Raw genomic sequence first — 16806 nt, 5'->3', positions numbered from 1 at the left:
AAAACAGAAATATTTAAGACATGATTCCTGCTGTCCAGAACCCTACAATCTATTAAATAGTAAGGAAGATAAACAAAGTACAAAAATAAATACAGTAAAAGGAAGAATGTAAGCATAGTATCCTCTAGACTAGTATTTAGAAACACATTTAAATATAACCCAGGAAAGTCTATTTTAAGGACTCATGAAAACCAGCTAACTATTAAGGTTAAGAATGAAGTGATTAAAATCATTCTTATGGGGCTTCCTCCCCTCCCCACCAACTTACTATAGTTTGGAATTACACCTTTTTGTTACCGAAAGTATTGAGTCAAATGTTTTAAAGAGTTGCTTTGTGTTTTCTCCCAGTATCATTGAAATTTTTGCATTTTTTTCTTGAACAGCATCTGAGAATCTGCTGTTACTTGTGGCAAGTCAGAACAAAATCATTGCCGACAGTGTCACCTCCCAGGTCCACAATATCTATTCATTGGTCGAGAATGGTTCCTACATTGTAGCTGTTGATTTTGATTCAATTAGTGGTCGTATCTTTTGGTCTGATGCAACTCAGGGTAAAACCTGGAGTGCGTTTCAAAATGGAACGGACAGAAGAGTAGTAAGTACATTTCTGTTGACCTTTGGCCTGGCTAGTTCCCCTGTCTTGGGTCTGTTTGCTGTTATTCACCAGTGAGAGAAGGCCCTACCTCATCCGGGTAGCTCTCATGGTACCTTCTGGGCCACATAACACCCAAGAGACTTGCATGTTCATAACTACGAATTTATGGCTGTTTTCAATAGGAGGGTGGCCTCTGAAGGCAGATGTATGATTCTGAATTCCAGGTCAGTGGTGCAGAGACCTCACAATGTCTTTAAGTTTCCTTTTGCAGTCTTTTCTTGTGGATGAGAGCAGAGGAAAATGCAGGAAAGTTAAGGGGTTGCTTTTCTTAACATTAATTTAGTGAGATTTCTCAATCCATCTCCCAGAATTTCAGTTTCTTGGCTCCTGATAGTTACATTTCCTCTGCCTCTTACAACTTTATTTGGTAATTATTGGTGCTTAATTAACAGAGATGTTATTCTTTGCATGCAAACACTATAACGTTTCATAATGTTGCCAACTAAGCAAATGGATAGAGCTTTTGCTTAATTGCAAAAACTTTTGAAATCAAAACGAAACTATGCACTAACCCAACAATGAAGTTATCTTAGAATATTCAGTGGGACAAAATCTTGTATACGTTTCTCGGAAAACCCTACTGTTGATTTGGTGGTTAGCTACATGAGAGGACAAAATTTTCTAATCCTGACAAGTAATTATAGGACAAGTTAGATGGTTTAATCTAGATTTTTATATAATATCCATGTTTGCATTCATTAATTTGCTCTAGAATTCAGTCTTTATTCACTTTTGTCTTTAGGTATTTGACAGTAGCATCATCTTGACTGAAACTATTGCAATAGATTGGGTAGGTCGTAATCTTTACTGGACAGACTATGCTCTGGAAACAATTGAAGTCTCCAAAATTGATGGGAGCCACAGGACTGTGCTGATTAGTAAAAACCTAACAAATCCAAGAGGACTAGCATTAGATCCCAGAATGAAGTAAGACTTTTTTTTTCTAATTATGTTGCCTTGACATGATTATGATGAGGGAAAAACAACAATAACATGATGTAGCTGATATGCATGTTGCTGATATGCAAAATTTAAAATGATCCCTTGTTTAAACATGGTAGGTGTCTAACTGGGTGTTGCTATCTCTCCTTCATCTGAATTATCCTCTTCATAAAGTACATAAAAGCAATTGATTGTTTATATTTAGATCACATTGATTATTATTAGCTTGGCAATACAATTTTCAAAATGTCATATAATTAAAAATTAAGTTTCTGGCCGGGCGTGGTGGCTCACGCCTGTAATCCCAGCACTTTGGGAGGCCGAGGCGGGCGGATCACTAGGTCAGGAGATCGAGACCATCCTGGCAAACATGGTGAAACCCCGTCTCTACTAAAAATACAAAAAAAATTAGCCGGGTATGGTGGTGGGCGCCTGTAGTCCCAGCTACTCAGGAGGCTGAGGCAGGAGAATGGCATGAACCTGGGGGAGCGGAGCTTGCAGTGAGTGGACATCATGCCACTGCACTCCAGCCTGGGTGAAAAAACAAGACTCTGTCTCAAAAAAAAAAAAAAAAAAAAAAAAAATTAAGTTTCTAATTACTGCATGCAATAATAGTCCATTGAGGGGCCAGTTTGATGTAACTTTGATAACTCATGATTATACAACAAAAAGGCTGGATTTTTCTGCTTCAGTTTTATGTAGTTTATGAGAGCTCCCTTTTAAGTCATATAAGGAAGGCAGTTTTTGCCTACTGCTCCTAAAGGGAAGGTAGACAAATTCTCCCATGTGTTTGGAAATCTTTGAGGGCTTCTTTCCCTGAATTTACTTATATTTGATAACTTAGATTCTTTGCTGCAGGGTGGCAAATTAGGCAAGTTATGTTCAATGTGATGTTGACTTCCTAGATATTGTAAAGTATTACACACCAGTGAAATTTATTATGGATCCCTGATGAAGAATAAATTGATTTCCTTATCGAAAAACATGGCAGGGTAGACAAACAAGGACAGATGGATTTTTCTAGATCAACTATTTGTGGATTATAAACAAACATGAATTGGCATTGAGACGTTTCAATGTCATAATGTACTACGTTATGACATTATGTATTACATGTTTTATGAAACATTATAAAAATACCCAGATGGGTTGTGATTGTGTTATGACAGTTTTACTTTGTGACACTTAGAGGAAATAATAAACTCTGTGCACATATTCTGAACCAGAGATGATTTATTTTAAGCAGGGCATAAACAGGATGTTGTATTATTTAAAATGACAGTTATTTTAAATATTTAAATACGTCTCCTCCAATTGGTAACTCGTTTCCTTTCCCAGTGAGCATCTACTGTTCTGGTCTGACTGGGGCCACCACCCTCGCATCGAGCGGGCCAGCATGGACGGCAGCATGCGCACTGTCATTGTCCAGGACAAGATCTTCTGGCCCTGCGGCTTAACTATTGACTACCCCAACAGACTGCTCTACTTCATGGACTCCTATCTTGATTACATAGACTTTTGTGATTATAACGGACACCATCGGAGACAGGTGATAGCCAGTGATTTGGTAAGTTGGTGGTGAAGAAAACCAAATTAAAACTACAGTTGTGGATAGGTAGAAATCACACGAGTATCAGAAAAGCTAAGAAATTAATTTTTGTGTCATAGACAGTGTCAGGTCAATCCAGGAAATACCAGCAACGGTGAGATGCAGTCTATCCCATATGAATAACAGGAAAATGAATATTTTCATTCCAGTTCATGGTCAGATTGTGCCTTGTCCAGGGAGGATTTTTATAGCTCGTGTGATTTAGTTGAGCTGTAGATGTGAATCTGTTGGTTCTATACCTTTAAAAATGGTGTCAAGTGGCCGGGCGTGGTGGCTCACGCCTGTAATCCCAGCACTTTGGGAGGCCGAGGTGGGTGGATCACCTGAGGTCAGGAGTTTGAGACCAGCCTGGTCAACATGGTGAAACCTCATCTCTACTAAAAATACAAAAATTAGCCAGTGTGGTAGTGCACGCCTATAGTCCTAGCTACTCGGGAAGCTGAGACAGGAGAATTGCTTGAGCCCGGGAGGCAGAGGTTGCAGTGAGCTGAGATTGCATCACTGCACTCCAGCCTAGGTGACAGAGTAAGACTCTGTCTCAAAATAAAATAAAATAAAATAAAAAAATTGTCAAGCAAAAATTTATAACTTAACTTGGCCAGGCACATTGTCTCACATCTGTAATCCTAGCACTTTGAGAGGTTGAGGTTGGTGGATTGCTTGAGCCCAGGAGTTCAAGACCAGCCTGGGTGACATGGCAAAACCCCATTTCTACAAAAAAAAAAAAAAAAAAAAATTTGCTGGGCATGGTGGTGTGTGCCTATAGTCCTGGCTACTTGGAAGGCTGAGGTGGGAGGATCGCCTGAGCCCAGGGAGGTCAAGGCTGCAGTGAGCTGTGATTGTGCCACTGCACTCCAGCCTGAGTGACAGAGTGAGACCCTGTTTTCAAAAAAAAAAAAAAAAGATTAACTAGATTTATATTTCTCAGTCCTGTTCTTTATGTAATATTTTTTATTCAATAAATTCTAATAAATTTATTTTCACAAGTTAAATGGGAAAATAAAGAAAATACATATTTTATCAAAGAGCTATTATTGAACCCGATTAAAAATAGGAATGCTTTTACAATGTTGGTGGAGTGTAAATTAGTTCAACCATTGTGGAAGATAGTGTGGCAATTCCTCAAGGATCTAGAACCAGAAATACCATTTGACCTAGCAATTCCATTACGGGGTATATACCCAAAAGATTATAAATCATTCTACTGTAAAGACACATGCACACATATGTTTCTTGCAGCACTATTTACAATAGCAAAGACTTGGAACTAACCCAAATGCCCATTAATGATAGACATATACATCATGGAATACTATGCAGTCATAAAAAAGAAATGAGTTCATGTCCTTTGTAGGGATATGGATGAAGCTGGAAACCGTCATTTTCAGCAAACTAACACAAGAACAGAAAACCAAATATCGCATGTTCTCACTTATAAGTGAGAGTTGAACAATGAGAACACATGGACACAGGGAGGGTAACATACACACCGGGGCCTGTCGGTGGGTGGGGGGCAAGGGGAGGGAGACCATTAGAACAAATACCTAATGCATGTGAGTGTTAAAACCTAGATGATGGGTTGATAGGTGCAGCAAACCACCATGGCATGTGTATACCTATGTAACAAACCTGCATGTTCTGCACATGTATCCCAGAACCTAAAGTAAAATTTAAAAAAATAAATAAAAAATAATTTTAAAAAAAGAAAAAATTGCCATTGTATAGTTGCTGTGACTTGAAGGAAAGATGCACCTAAACTGTAACAGATTGATGTGAATCAGTGAGTGGCAGCACAAGACAGTGGAAATAGCAGGCACAAGGGTGCTGATGATGGAGTGAGGGCTGGGGTGTGGGAGTGGGAGATAAGGAGTCTCTAAGCTCTCTAGTTCCATCTAACTTCTAACTAGTAGGTGATCCTGATACATCATCTTGCTTTTTGTGCTTCAGTTTTGTTTTCATTTGTAAAATAGATGCCCACTGTAATTACCAAGACAAACATAAAGAATAAATGACACGTGTATGTGAAAGGATCTTGAATGGTTTAGTGGGATATAGGATGAATTGTGTATTTTTTGCCGCTCTTTTGTACCATGACTTCCTTGTGTTTTTATTTAATAATGACATGCTAAAGGAAAGCATCTGCTTGAGCACATATCCTCTTTGACTCAGTGCACCTTGGCTTTGATTTTTGGATGAGGTCTCACTGTTCTCTTCTGCCTCACAGATTATACGGCATCCCTATGCTCTAACTCTCTTTGAAGACTCTGTGTACTGGACTGACCGTGCGACTCGTCGGGTTATGCGAGCCAACAAGTGGCATGGAGGGAACCAGTCAGTTGTAATGTATAATATTCAATGGCCCCTTGGGATTGTTGCAGTTCATCCTTCGAAACAACCAAATTGTGAGTGGTACAGAGAAACCTCCTGCCTGGGAATAGCTTGGAAAACACTGACCCTGGGAATGCTAAATGCACACTGTTACAGACCCGTTTGTTTGGGCAATACATTTTCTTTTTCTCTTTACAAACCACCCCACTCTATACTTTCCCCAGTCCTGACATTGCCATTACTTTTATTTACCATGGAAAATTCAAACCTTGGATATAACAACAGCACATCTGAATTATATCATTTCAGCATTTGGCTGCTACCTCTGTGACCCTCACATGAGTCTCCGTTTCCTCAGCTGACAAATGGAGTACAGAACTGACAGTGCCTTTGATCCTCTTACCGCCACCACTCTGTGATTGAAAGCAGCTTACTTTTAGGACTAGTTTATTATGGCAGCACTGCCTTCTAGGTGCTCTGCTGTAGCCAGCACGAGTCATCCTAAAGTGCATGGTATGGGTGGCTAGGTGAAAGATTTGGCATCCGTACTGTTCTTTCTGGTGGGAGAGGGAGATAAGTCACTTGACCTTCACTTAATCCTCTCTTCTCAAAACTCTTCAGTTATTTCTCACACACTTCAGCATGTGGTTGCTGCTATTTCCCTGTTCTCTTCTCCCACTCGCTGTTGCCACATTGGATTTCATTATGGTCTAAAAGCACAGCAGGCGACTCCCGCCTCTCAGCTTCTGCGCTAGCTCTTCCCTCTGCCTGGAACATCTCTCTTCCAGATCTCTGCATGAGTTGCTCAGCGTGTCATTTAGGATTCTACCCAAATGTCACTTTCTCAGGGAGCCCCTCATTGACCACTCTACCTAAAATAGCCGCCCCCTCATAGTTCTTTTGCTGTTTACCCTCATGTTCTGAAATCTCACTTTCTCTCTCAGTTTAGTTCTGTTCCTTTTTGCTCGAATATATACTCCACTTTTATAGCGTCCCCAGTGCTTAGAATGGTGTTTGGTATACAGTGAGTACCTACCATTTTTCTGGTGAATGAATGGATTAATAATCTATTAATAGCATGGTATGTGTAATAAGAATATATAGGACTATGGAACATCCTGTGTGTGGGGGCCACACAGAATCCTGATTTTCGAGGTGCAGAGATACACAGAGATATCATCAGTAGAAAAATAAAAGATTATTATCTAACCAAATCTGGAAAACTCTAGGTAAACTACAAGGTCACACATCAAACACACAACTTTCATTTTAATGCAAAAAGATCTCTTTTAGGTCAGGCAAGGAGACAGATTACTTGGCATCATATTTCTATTACAAGTTCCAGATTATTCAGTGGCTGTTTGTTCATAATCTAGTTATAGACTGGATTGATCTGTAACCTTGAGTCATTCTTCTCTCTCATGTCCCTTATGAATTCTAAGTCGAAAGCCTAATGCTAGGGAAGTTGAAAGTGTAAGTAGTTCAATGAAAACAAAACAAAAGAAAACAACAGAGGTAACAATGTACTTAAGCCCCTCAGTACTGGGGCCTCTGGGAGGACGCTAAGAGCATGACTCTGTTTTGATTTTAATGTGGTGGTTTTCCACTCACTGGTGCTTTCTTTCTTTCTCATACAGCTGTGAATCCATGTGCCTTTTCCCGCTGCAGCCATCTGTGCCTGCTTTCCTCACAGGGGCCTCATTTTTACTCCTGTGTTTGTCCTTCAGGATGGAGTCTGTCTCCTGATCTCCTGAATTGCTTGAGAGGTATAGTATGCTCCTTATGTGTGCTCTGAAGATGGATCTGGTCATAGTTTGTGCCAAGCAGTGGAAACTCTAAACCCAATTGTGACTGAACGTGTGCTGTGTCCTTTGATTCCTCAGGTGTCTGCAGAATGATGTGTGTTGTATGGGGTGATGTCACTGAGTGGCTTGGTTGTAATATAGTTTCTGTATATGGAACTAATGTTATTTGTGCATGTGATTGAACAATCTGTAACCTCGCATTTTCTCTCACCTGGGTACAGTTAGACTTCTCTGACAAGCCATGGTAATGGGAAGTTCCAAATTCTGCACCTAAGAAGTAAACATTCTCAACGTTTGTGTACAGCTTCATTTTTCATGTCCATTGTCTCTTTCTCACTTTTTTTTTTTTTTGAGATAGGGTCTTGCTCTGATGCCCAGGCTGTAGTGCAATAGTGTAATCATAGCTCACTGTAGCCTCCACTTTCCAGGCCCATGTGATTCTCCCACCTCAGCCTCCTGAGTAGATGAGACTAGAGGCGCGTGCCACCACACCTGGCTAATTTTTGTATTTTTTGTAGAGATGGGGTTTTGCCATGTTGCCCAGGCTGGTCTTCAAGTTCTGCCCTCAGGCCGTCCACCTGCCTTAGCTTCCCAATGTGCTGGGATTACAGACCTGAACCACTGCACCTGGTTCCATTGTCTCATTTTCATTCTTGTAACCAATAGTTGATGAGTGTTCTAGCCTGGGTCTTCTGACTCCAGTTTCAGTACTGTTACTATTACCATCTGATACTTTAAGAAGGAGAATTGTGTCTGTATGAGATATTACAAGTGACTATTGAGCAATTTAATCTTTATCTCATCCTAGAGATATTTTATTGGGTCGATTGAAGAGTATGTGGAGGATTATACCAAGTACTTAAGGGAGTAAGAAAAGAAGGAAAAGTTGCAGCCAGTTCACAAAAGAGATTTCTTCTGGAGTGTGTACTTGTGTATAATACACTTAAAAATATAATTCATTATTGCTTAAAAATCTAAGAAGTTACTCTAAACCCAAGTTCCCTTTCATTTCTCAGTGAAGTGAATGAATATATTTTGATACTGATGAAAATTGTTGTAGACAAGTTCAACTTAAATGTTTAATTATCACATATTCCTAAATTAAGAGATAATAGAGTCGTAATCTAGAAGGAAATCTAGTCCTAATCTAGAATGGAAAATATATACTAAATTCAGGAAACTTTTAGTGTTTAGATATTATGCAGATGTAGGCTTACTGAAAAGCAAATTCCATCAGCATGTAATATTGTGCAATGATACTTTCATGATGAAAGATTTTAATTATTGGTAATTCTCACAGAGGGACTGGCATTTGCCATTTTTCCTCAGAGACTCATTATGTACCTAATCCTGGTTGACATTGTTTAATTTAGTGTGTCCCTAGAGTCTTTCAGGAGACGATTAAACTGGGCTGTAGACATTTCAGATACAAAGCATTCTTTCAGCACACAAAGATTGTTGAATTGCACATTGGGGGTTGGTATAATCAATATTACTCTCTGATGATGATTGATAAGTGTTAATTTTAAATAGTGCCTTTTGTTGTTTCACAAATAATTCCACTGGTGGTTCTCTCATGGGTTGACTTTACTGAAGTCAACTGAACTGAAGTTTACTGAACTTTTTTTAGGATTTCCCAGCTGATTTCAGAGCACCAGCTGAGTAACTGATTGCCAATATATGTTAACCGATAAAAGGTTTCCACGTTTTTTTTCCCAACAGGAAGTTTAGAAAACTTGTTAACATTTATAGGTGGAAACATTTTACTTGATTTGACTGTTGAAAAGCTTTTAAACTGGTGTTTACTAAGTGGCTGGAATATATGTGGAAGTGCTTCTGTGATACTGTTAAGTAAAATAAGCAGATACTGCACAATGTTGGCCCTGTGAAAACATGCGTTAAAAAAGTCTGGAAGCAAAAACACACAAGTGCCAATAGTGGTTACAGTTGGATAGGGCAATTATGAGTTGGTTCTATTTATTTCTAATTTTATGTTATAGTGAGTGCTTTCTCTGTATGAGACTTTTTAAATTCTTTAGAAAATATATTCCTCACAATGCCAAAACCAAATAAACAAACAGAACTCAAGCCAAATATCACCTCAGCACCCCTAAAATTACTCCAAATACAAATAGACTTCTGACTCAGTCTCAGGCACAAGGCACTTGCTTCAGTGATTTTGTGCAAGATAAGAGAACACTCCTTGTCCTTGCTCCAGTGAAGGCTGTGGTGCTGATCAACTTGTGCAGGGTATGACTTAAGGAGGACCTAGGTTTGGGGATCATATGTATCGTCATTCAATTACAACATTGATTTCCCATTCCTGACTATAATGTCTTCATGACTCTGCTGACACTAACATTAATGGGATTATGACATGGAAAATAGAAATGAAGAGATGATCTTTAATTTCAAAAGACAGAGACACACTGACCTACTTAACTGTCACCACCTCCTGAACTCCTTTCCATGCAACCCTAGATGCCTCTGTGCCTACCCCTTCGTGCCATTGTCATAATGAATTGTAAGGGCTCGTATACTTGGTCTTGCCCTCTAGATGCTATGTTCCTTGATGATAAAGCCTCTACCTGGTCTGTAGATGTATGCTTATTGCCTGTGGCACTTCATGGTACATGGTGGCACTCAGTAAATGTTGAGTGAATGTCAAACTCTCCAATATCCATTTTTGTTCCTTCCCTAGTCCTCTGTTTCTTACCCGTTTGCTCCTTAGATATGTGTGCAGTGTGTGAAATCAGTTCTTTTTGCTTTCCCATATAGCACTTTTCAGGCACCTCCCTGTGCTACCTGTTGTCTTACTGGCCACTTCCTTTCTATTACTCCCCTGGCATCATCCCCCACCATGACGCTCACAGTTTCAGCCAGCGCAGCGTTACAGGAGATCCTGCTCTCTGGTCCATTGCCTGCAAATGTTCATTGGTGGTAAACGTTCTCAGTACACCAGCAGTTATCAGATAAAGGGCTTGAGACATGATCCCCAGGAAGGAGTAGAAGCAGATGGTGCTTAAGGGAAGAGTGCCATGGAGGAGTCAAGAAGGCCCATGTATGATGGATGAGATAAGCAAAGTTTTTAGGCCCTAAACAATGCTTTGGTTGAGAATTACTCCAATTAAGCAAAGGGAGATGAGCCATTCAAAAGGGCAGAATCAGGTTTTGAGTGAGTAAGAATTTAAAGTCCCCCATAAAACTGGGACAGAGGTATTGTTTCTGTTGACCCAATGAACATTAATAACATATAATCAATACATACTTAAATATCATCGCAAGATAATTTCTTGGTACAGCTGAAACTCATAATCTAGCATTTTTTTTTTAATTGTAGTTAAACCAAATGAAATGAGTGGTAATTTGATACTCAATAAATAGTACCTGGCCTGCGGTGTTTGCAGTGTAGTGATGAAAAACATAGATTCTGGAGTCCAGGAGGCCTGGTTGTGTGACCTTGTTTAAATTGCTTGATTTCTTTGTGTCTTATTTGCAAACTGAGGGAGGACCTGTCTAACAAACAAACTTAGGAAACTTGAGGGAGACAAATTAAGGGAAATATTTACCTGATGCATGCAGTATGGCGCACATTCTCAATCAATGAGAGGCGATTTTTATTGCAATTGCAGTTGTTCAGAAGAGAGGCAATGTGGAGCAGCTGAGAGAGGAAGGGCTTGGAAGTGAATGGGCCAGGGTCCATCTCCTATTACTGTTTCCTGCAGAAGTCACAGAGCGCCTGCAAATCTCATTTGCTCCAGCTGAAAACAACTTTGCAGGCTTGTTGTGGAAGACTATACATTGCAGTACTTGAAAAATGTAAAGCATTACTAGTTGCAAAATTTACATTAGACTAAATTTAAATTTATCCTAGGTTAATAAAAACTGGGTTATTTCTCAGTAATAGAAATGATAGGAACAAGGAAAAGCTAATGAGATGTGAAAATAAGTGAAGAAAAAATGACCAAGTCATCCTGCTGAAGATGGAAAGTTTCCCAGATTATAAAAATAATGAAAACGTCATGTTTAGCTTATGAAAGTTATGTAATGATTAATCATTTTATACTTTGTCTTAATATGTGATATATCTTATACATATATCTTAACACAAAACTTAGATTCAAAAGTTTTCCTTTCCTCAGAGAGGAATTTAAAAACCCCACTCTTGATGGGGATCAGGATAAAGATTAAATTGTTTCTGAAAAAGGAACTTTTATTATCTGTTAAGGTGGCTAAGTGAATTGATAGTTTAAGATATTATGGGAATGTTTAAATTACAATGTGTAGACAGTTTTGAGAACTTTGGAAGATACTATTTACATATTCACTTCTACATTAATGTAGTCATGTGGTCATCCATTTAGTTAGCAAACATTTATTGGGCAAATATTTTATGCCAGGCTCTGAGTACCAGGCCCTGGGACACAATAATAAGCAAATCAGACACAGTCATTGACCTTTGGGAGTTAAAATCTTATGGGGAAGAGAGACACTACTCAAGTAGCAATTGATGGGATTATACATTGGATTGATTTATTAAGGTCTCAATAAATACTAGGCAACACTTTGTAGTGTTGTTTTATTTTCTGAACATTCTTAAAACTAGTAAGCTGCCTTTCACAAGAATAGTCTAAATGATTTTTTTCACTTTTTTTGTTTTTCAAAACTCAACTCTCCTTTCCCTGAGATCGGTGTTAGTGAGGTTTGTCTGTGTGTAGAAGTGGAAGAATGTCCTGTCTGTGAGGTTTAGCAAACATGGGTGGTTTATCAGTGTAAGTAAGGACTCAATGAAGAGTAAGATAAATACCAACCTGCCTTGAAAAAGTCTAGACAGTGTTGTATGTGGGGTTGGAGGTCTTGTGGTCCAGCAGCCCACTGAAATCCTGTGAAAGGCCCATGCTTGTCTGATGAAGTACATTATATTTATTGCTGCAATGCTGCAATGTCATTTTAGCCCATATGATGGTAACAGGCTACTGCCTTCCATTACTCTAAATGTCTGGGAATAGTGGGATATGATTTTGACTGATATTCTTCTATTTTCACAGATGATCAACCTTTCTTAATAACTGTAAGGCAACATATAATTTTTGGAATCTCCCTTAATCCTGATGTGAAGAGCAATGATGCTATGGTCCCCATAGCAGGGATACAGAATGGTTTAGATGTTGAATTTGATGACGCTGAGCAATACATCTATTGGGTTGAAAATCCAGTAAGTTTTGAATAACATTCAAAGTATATAATTTATTCTTGAAGAGCCTGCCTGTACTGATTTTTTTTATATGCAAACTTTTGTTGTGTGGGTGAAAGGGAAACGATGTGGAAATAAATTTATCCCTAAGTTTTTTGATTCAATGAGGGGTATAAATGTGAGCTTGGTCTGGAGCAAAAATCGTAAAATTCTTTAGCTTTAGAAAGAGAAACAAATTTAAGCTATTGTGTATTATTTACTTATTCAGCAAGTATTTTCTAGAAGTGCCTATGATTCGCCCTGCACTGAATTACCTGCTTCTGACCACAGTATACATGCCAAGAAGCAGCAGTCACAATGCTTGCTGGGATTATGCATCGGATTGATTTATTAAGGTCTCAACAAATACTAGGCAACTCCCTGGAGGAGTCTTAAGCTAGTAGAAAATATTCGACGAATATAAAAACGATCAAAACTTAAGACAAAAGTAGTAGTTCCCTAAGAGAATTTAGTGAAAGCATTTGATGTGGTGCTGGGGCCTTCCTTTAGAATCCTTTAGAATATTTGCCTCTAGGGTAAGAATGAACACTTTTCCAGTTCTCTTCCTCATAGGACATTTTCTTCAACCTTCAGGGAAAAAACCTGTAAGAATAGGGAAAGGGCAAGGAGACTATAAAGGAGGAAGAGAAGAAAGATCTTTGTGTTTCATGTTTGTCACCCATATACAAAATATACTCCTAGCCTTCTGATCCACATCTGTGACTTGGGTTTTTCTTATGACTCATATGCTTGTGGTAGTTAAGAACTATCTCTGTAGCCAGTACTGGAGATAGCCTGAATGGTAAGCCTTGTGTATTCCAATGACACACTGAAAAATTGGTTGAAGCCTACCCAATGGTGCTGAACCTTTGTTTGCCTTTCCTCTGAGTGTAAGGTGTGTTCAAGAAATACAGCAGTTGGCTGTAGCCACAGTGAAGAAAGGGTTCTTATGTAGGAGTCATGGCCTTGGAACTGCTCACTTCCCCTTGTCTTTCTTTCCAGGGTGAAATTCACAGAGTGAAGACAGATGGCACCAACAGGACAGTGTTTGCTTCTGTATCTATGGTGGGGCCTTCTATGAACCTGGCCTTAGATTGGGTTTCAAGAAACCTTTATTCTACCAATCCTAGAACTCAGTCAATTGAGGTAATGATTCTATAATACTATTTACACAAACATTGGATTTAAACTGATGTAAACTCTAGTCTCAGTAATAGATCTCATGTGGGTTTTGGAATCATTTTTAAGCAAGAAGAAAAAGAGAAAATATATTAGTGTTAACTATCAAAGTCTCTGAAGTGAAAGAGAAAAACCACCTGAATTTTTTTTTTGTTTTTAGACAAAGTCTCACTCTATCACCCAGGCTGGAGTACAGTGGCACGATCTTGGCTCACTGCAACCTCCAGCTCCTGGGCTGAAGCAATTCTCCCGTCTCAGCCACCTGAGTAGCTGGGATGACAGGTGTGTGCCGCCATGCCTGGCTATTTTTTGTATTTTTAGTAGAGATGGGGTTTCACCATGTTGGCCAGGCTGGTCTTGAACACCTGACCTCAAGTGATCCACCCGCCTCAACCTCCCAAAGTGCTGGGATTATAGGCATGAGCCACCACGCCTGGCTGGCAAAAATAAATTATTTGAACTTTCTATTGCTTTATTTTGTTTCCTCCTAATTATCAATACTACCTTGTTGCTATAAAAGTATTTTAGGTAATTTAAAAAATAATATATAAGAAGATCAATAAAAGTTACACAGGGAATTCAACATAAAGGGAAGATTATGGTAAGCAGGGAATTTTTACTATGTTTCCTCATCTAATCTTCAATGCTATTTCAGTTCTCAACCAAATTTATAGTTTGCCTCTGTTCTTAGATGGAAATCTTTCTATGGCTCCAGTACAGTTTTTCTAACAGCAAAACAGAAAGTAGAAACTCGATTCTAGTTCCTTTGATACTCTCTTCTTCAAGATAAATGTTCTTTTTACTCTAAATCCCAGAAGAAATTCTAGATGAGGCACAGGTATGAAATCACATGAAGGAAGTCAGAGGTAACTTGACTAGTGTCGGTTTGCTCCACTCTGAGAGAAGGGTAAAACATGGAAGGGATTATTAATTCATAATAATTTTGAAAGTGAAACTTCTCAAAGCGAGGAGAAGGTTTTGGTGGGGGGTAGTTAGCAGAGCCCTGACAATCCACTGCTTTAGGTGGGCACCAGCTGGCAAGCTGGTTTTTCTTTGGAGCATTCAGAAAGATACTGAAGATGAGGAAGGCACACAGCAGCCTGGGCTAATTTAGAGCACCTATCTACACTAAAAAGCACTCTCTGTAGACTAAGAACACAGCCTATGTAGAGTTTGGTACTATCTGAGGTTTCACGCATCCATTGGTGATCTTGGAATGTATCCCCCATGGATGAGTGCGGACGACTATTTTTATTTCTGCCAAATGAAGAAATAGGGAAAAGGTGTCCCAGGCAGAGAAAAGAGCTCTCACTGAAACAGTGCTTGAGTTTACAAAGATCTTTCACTAGCATCTAATTTAATCCTCTCAACATTCCTGAGGGCAGGCAGGTGTGGTAGCCATTCGTGATGAGAGGGAAATTTGCAGTACGCACAAATATCTCAAACCAGGTAGAATCACCAGGTGTTAACGTGAAGGGCCCCTTGGAGACTCCTCTGTTCAAGCTCTATTTTTTTTTTTAACATAGGAAACCAAGGCCCACAGAAGCTAAGAGATTGTCTTAAATGGTCAGCTTTGCTGCTCTAATTCCCAGGCAGTATTCTCTGTTTGCACTTTTATAAACTACAACTCCGGCAATCCAGACTGGTTTAACCCTCTTTGACAGTGGCAGAAAATATTTTTCATGATTTCAACTAAAACTATCATCCTTCCATTAAACATAGGCAACATCTACTGCCTAAGACACTTACTACGAAACTCACATCTCTCTAGAGTCCACCCAGTGCAAAGCTGTCTTAATTCCAAATGGCAATTAATATGCTCTTATTTTATCTCTTGGTCTCTTGATTAGTAAATGGGGTTCTTTTCTTTTAAACTGATAGTTTTCCAAAAGCAGGGAACATGTCTTTCCCATTAGTGTTAGGTACAATTGCAACAGCAGCCAGTTGGAGAATAACTGAGCATGCATGTGTGTGTGGATTGGTAAGGCCACTTTAACCACATGAACCAAAAGTTTCTAATTATGCCCCGATGCAGTGAGGTACAGAGGAAAGATAGTCTGATTTGGAGTCCAAAGACCTCGCTTTGCATCTGGGTTGCTTGCTTATTTTATTCATTCATTTAATGAGCACTAGGAAATGCTTTCTATGGATCAGTTGGTCCTGGATATTCCAAGATGAATAAAACATTTTTTTTCTGTCTTTAAGTAGCTCACATATCTGTGAGACAGATACATAAACAAATACCTGTGCTCCAGTGTCATAAGTGTGATAAGGCCAGTGAATAGAAAGTGCTAGTGATTGGAGGCAGAGGTATAAGTGAGGGGAGAGAGCATGCAGACTTCCCATTCGTGGTTACTTGTGAGCTGAGTCTTGAAAGATGACTAATACCTCCTTCCTTATCCAAGGGTTTCACTTTCTGAGGTTTCAGTTACCTGCAGTGGCCTCAGAATAGGTGAGTACCGCACAATAAGATATTTAAAAGGCGAGAGAGAGAGAGAGACCACATTCATGTAATTGTTATTACAGTATATTGTTATAATTGTTCTATTTTCGGATTATTGTTAATCTCTTACCGTGTCTAATTTATAAATTAAACTTTATCGTAGGTGTGTATGTGTAGGAAAAAACATAGTAGAGTTCAGTACTATCTGAGGTTTCAGGCATCCATTGGTGATCTTGGAATGTGTCCCTCAGGGATGAGGGGGGACAACTGTTTTTATTTCTGCCAAATGAAGACATGGGGAAAAGGTGTCCCAGGCAGAGAAAAATAGTTGAATAAAGACCCTGAAACATGGAAATGCATTTTGTGACTGGGTACAGCACTGCATTTTCTCCACTCATGAGCTATTTGACTCTTTGACCTTGGACAAATTAACTTCTCTGAGCCTCTGTTTTCTCATCTGTACAATGGAATTTATGGCTGAGTAAGTAAAAGTACTTCATAACACTGAGGTATCCTGTAAATACAGAGCACTGTTTCCCTCAAATGATCAATATTTTTAGAAGATCCATAAAAGACCTATGAGAATAATGACCCAAGGGCAAATTGCCCTTT

General features: G+C 39.1%; 1 protein-coding gene across 1 annotated transcript in view; it reads left to right on the top strand.

Moving 5' to 3' along the window:
- Nucleotides 1-16806, top strand: part of LRP2 (low density lipoprotein receptor-related protein 2) — a 214779-nt gene that overhangs the window by 105135 nt on the left and 92838 nt on the right. The window contains exons 27-33 of the mRNA XM_011960602.1: nucleotides 384-595; nucleotides 1398-1582; nucleotides 2936-3164; nucleotides 5431-5608; nucleotides 7172-7300; nucleotides 12388-12554; nucleotides 13575-13718. Of these exons, the coding sequence (XP_011815992.1) occupies nucleotides 384-595; nucleotides 1398-1582; nucleotides 2936-3164; nucleotides 5431-5608; nucleotides 7172-7300; nucleotides 12388-12554; nucleotides 13575-13718 (1244 nt within the window). The remainder of the gene's footprint in view (nucleotides 1-383; nucleotides 596-1397; nucleotides 1583-2935; nucleotides 3165-5430; nucleotides 5609-7171; nucleotides 7301-12387; nucleotides 12555-13574; nucleotides 13719-16806) is intronic.

Source organism: Colobus angolensis, unplaced genomic scaffold, assembly GCF_000951035.1.
Source record: "Colobus angolensis palliatus isolate OR3802 unplaced genomic scaffold, Cang.pa_1.0 Scaffold517, whole genome shotgun sequence".
NCBI lineage: Eukaryota > Metazoa > Chordata > Mammalia > Primates > Cercopithecidae > Colobus > Colobus angolensis.
The sequence above is the reverse complement of the archived record's forward strand: the minus strand, read 5'-3'. Positions and strand labels throughout refer to the sequence as shown.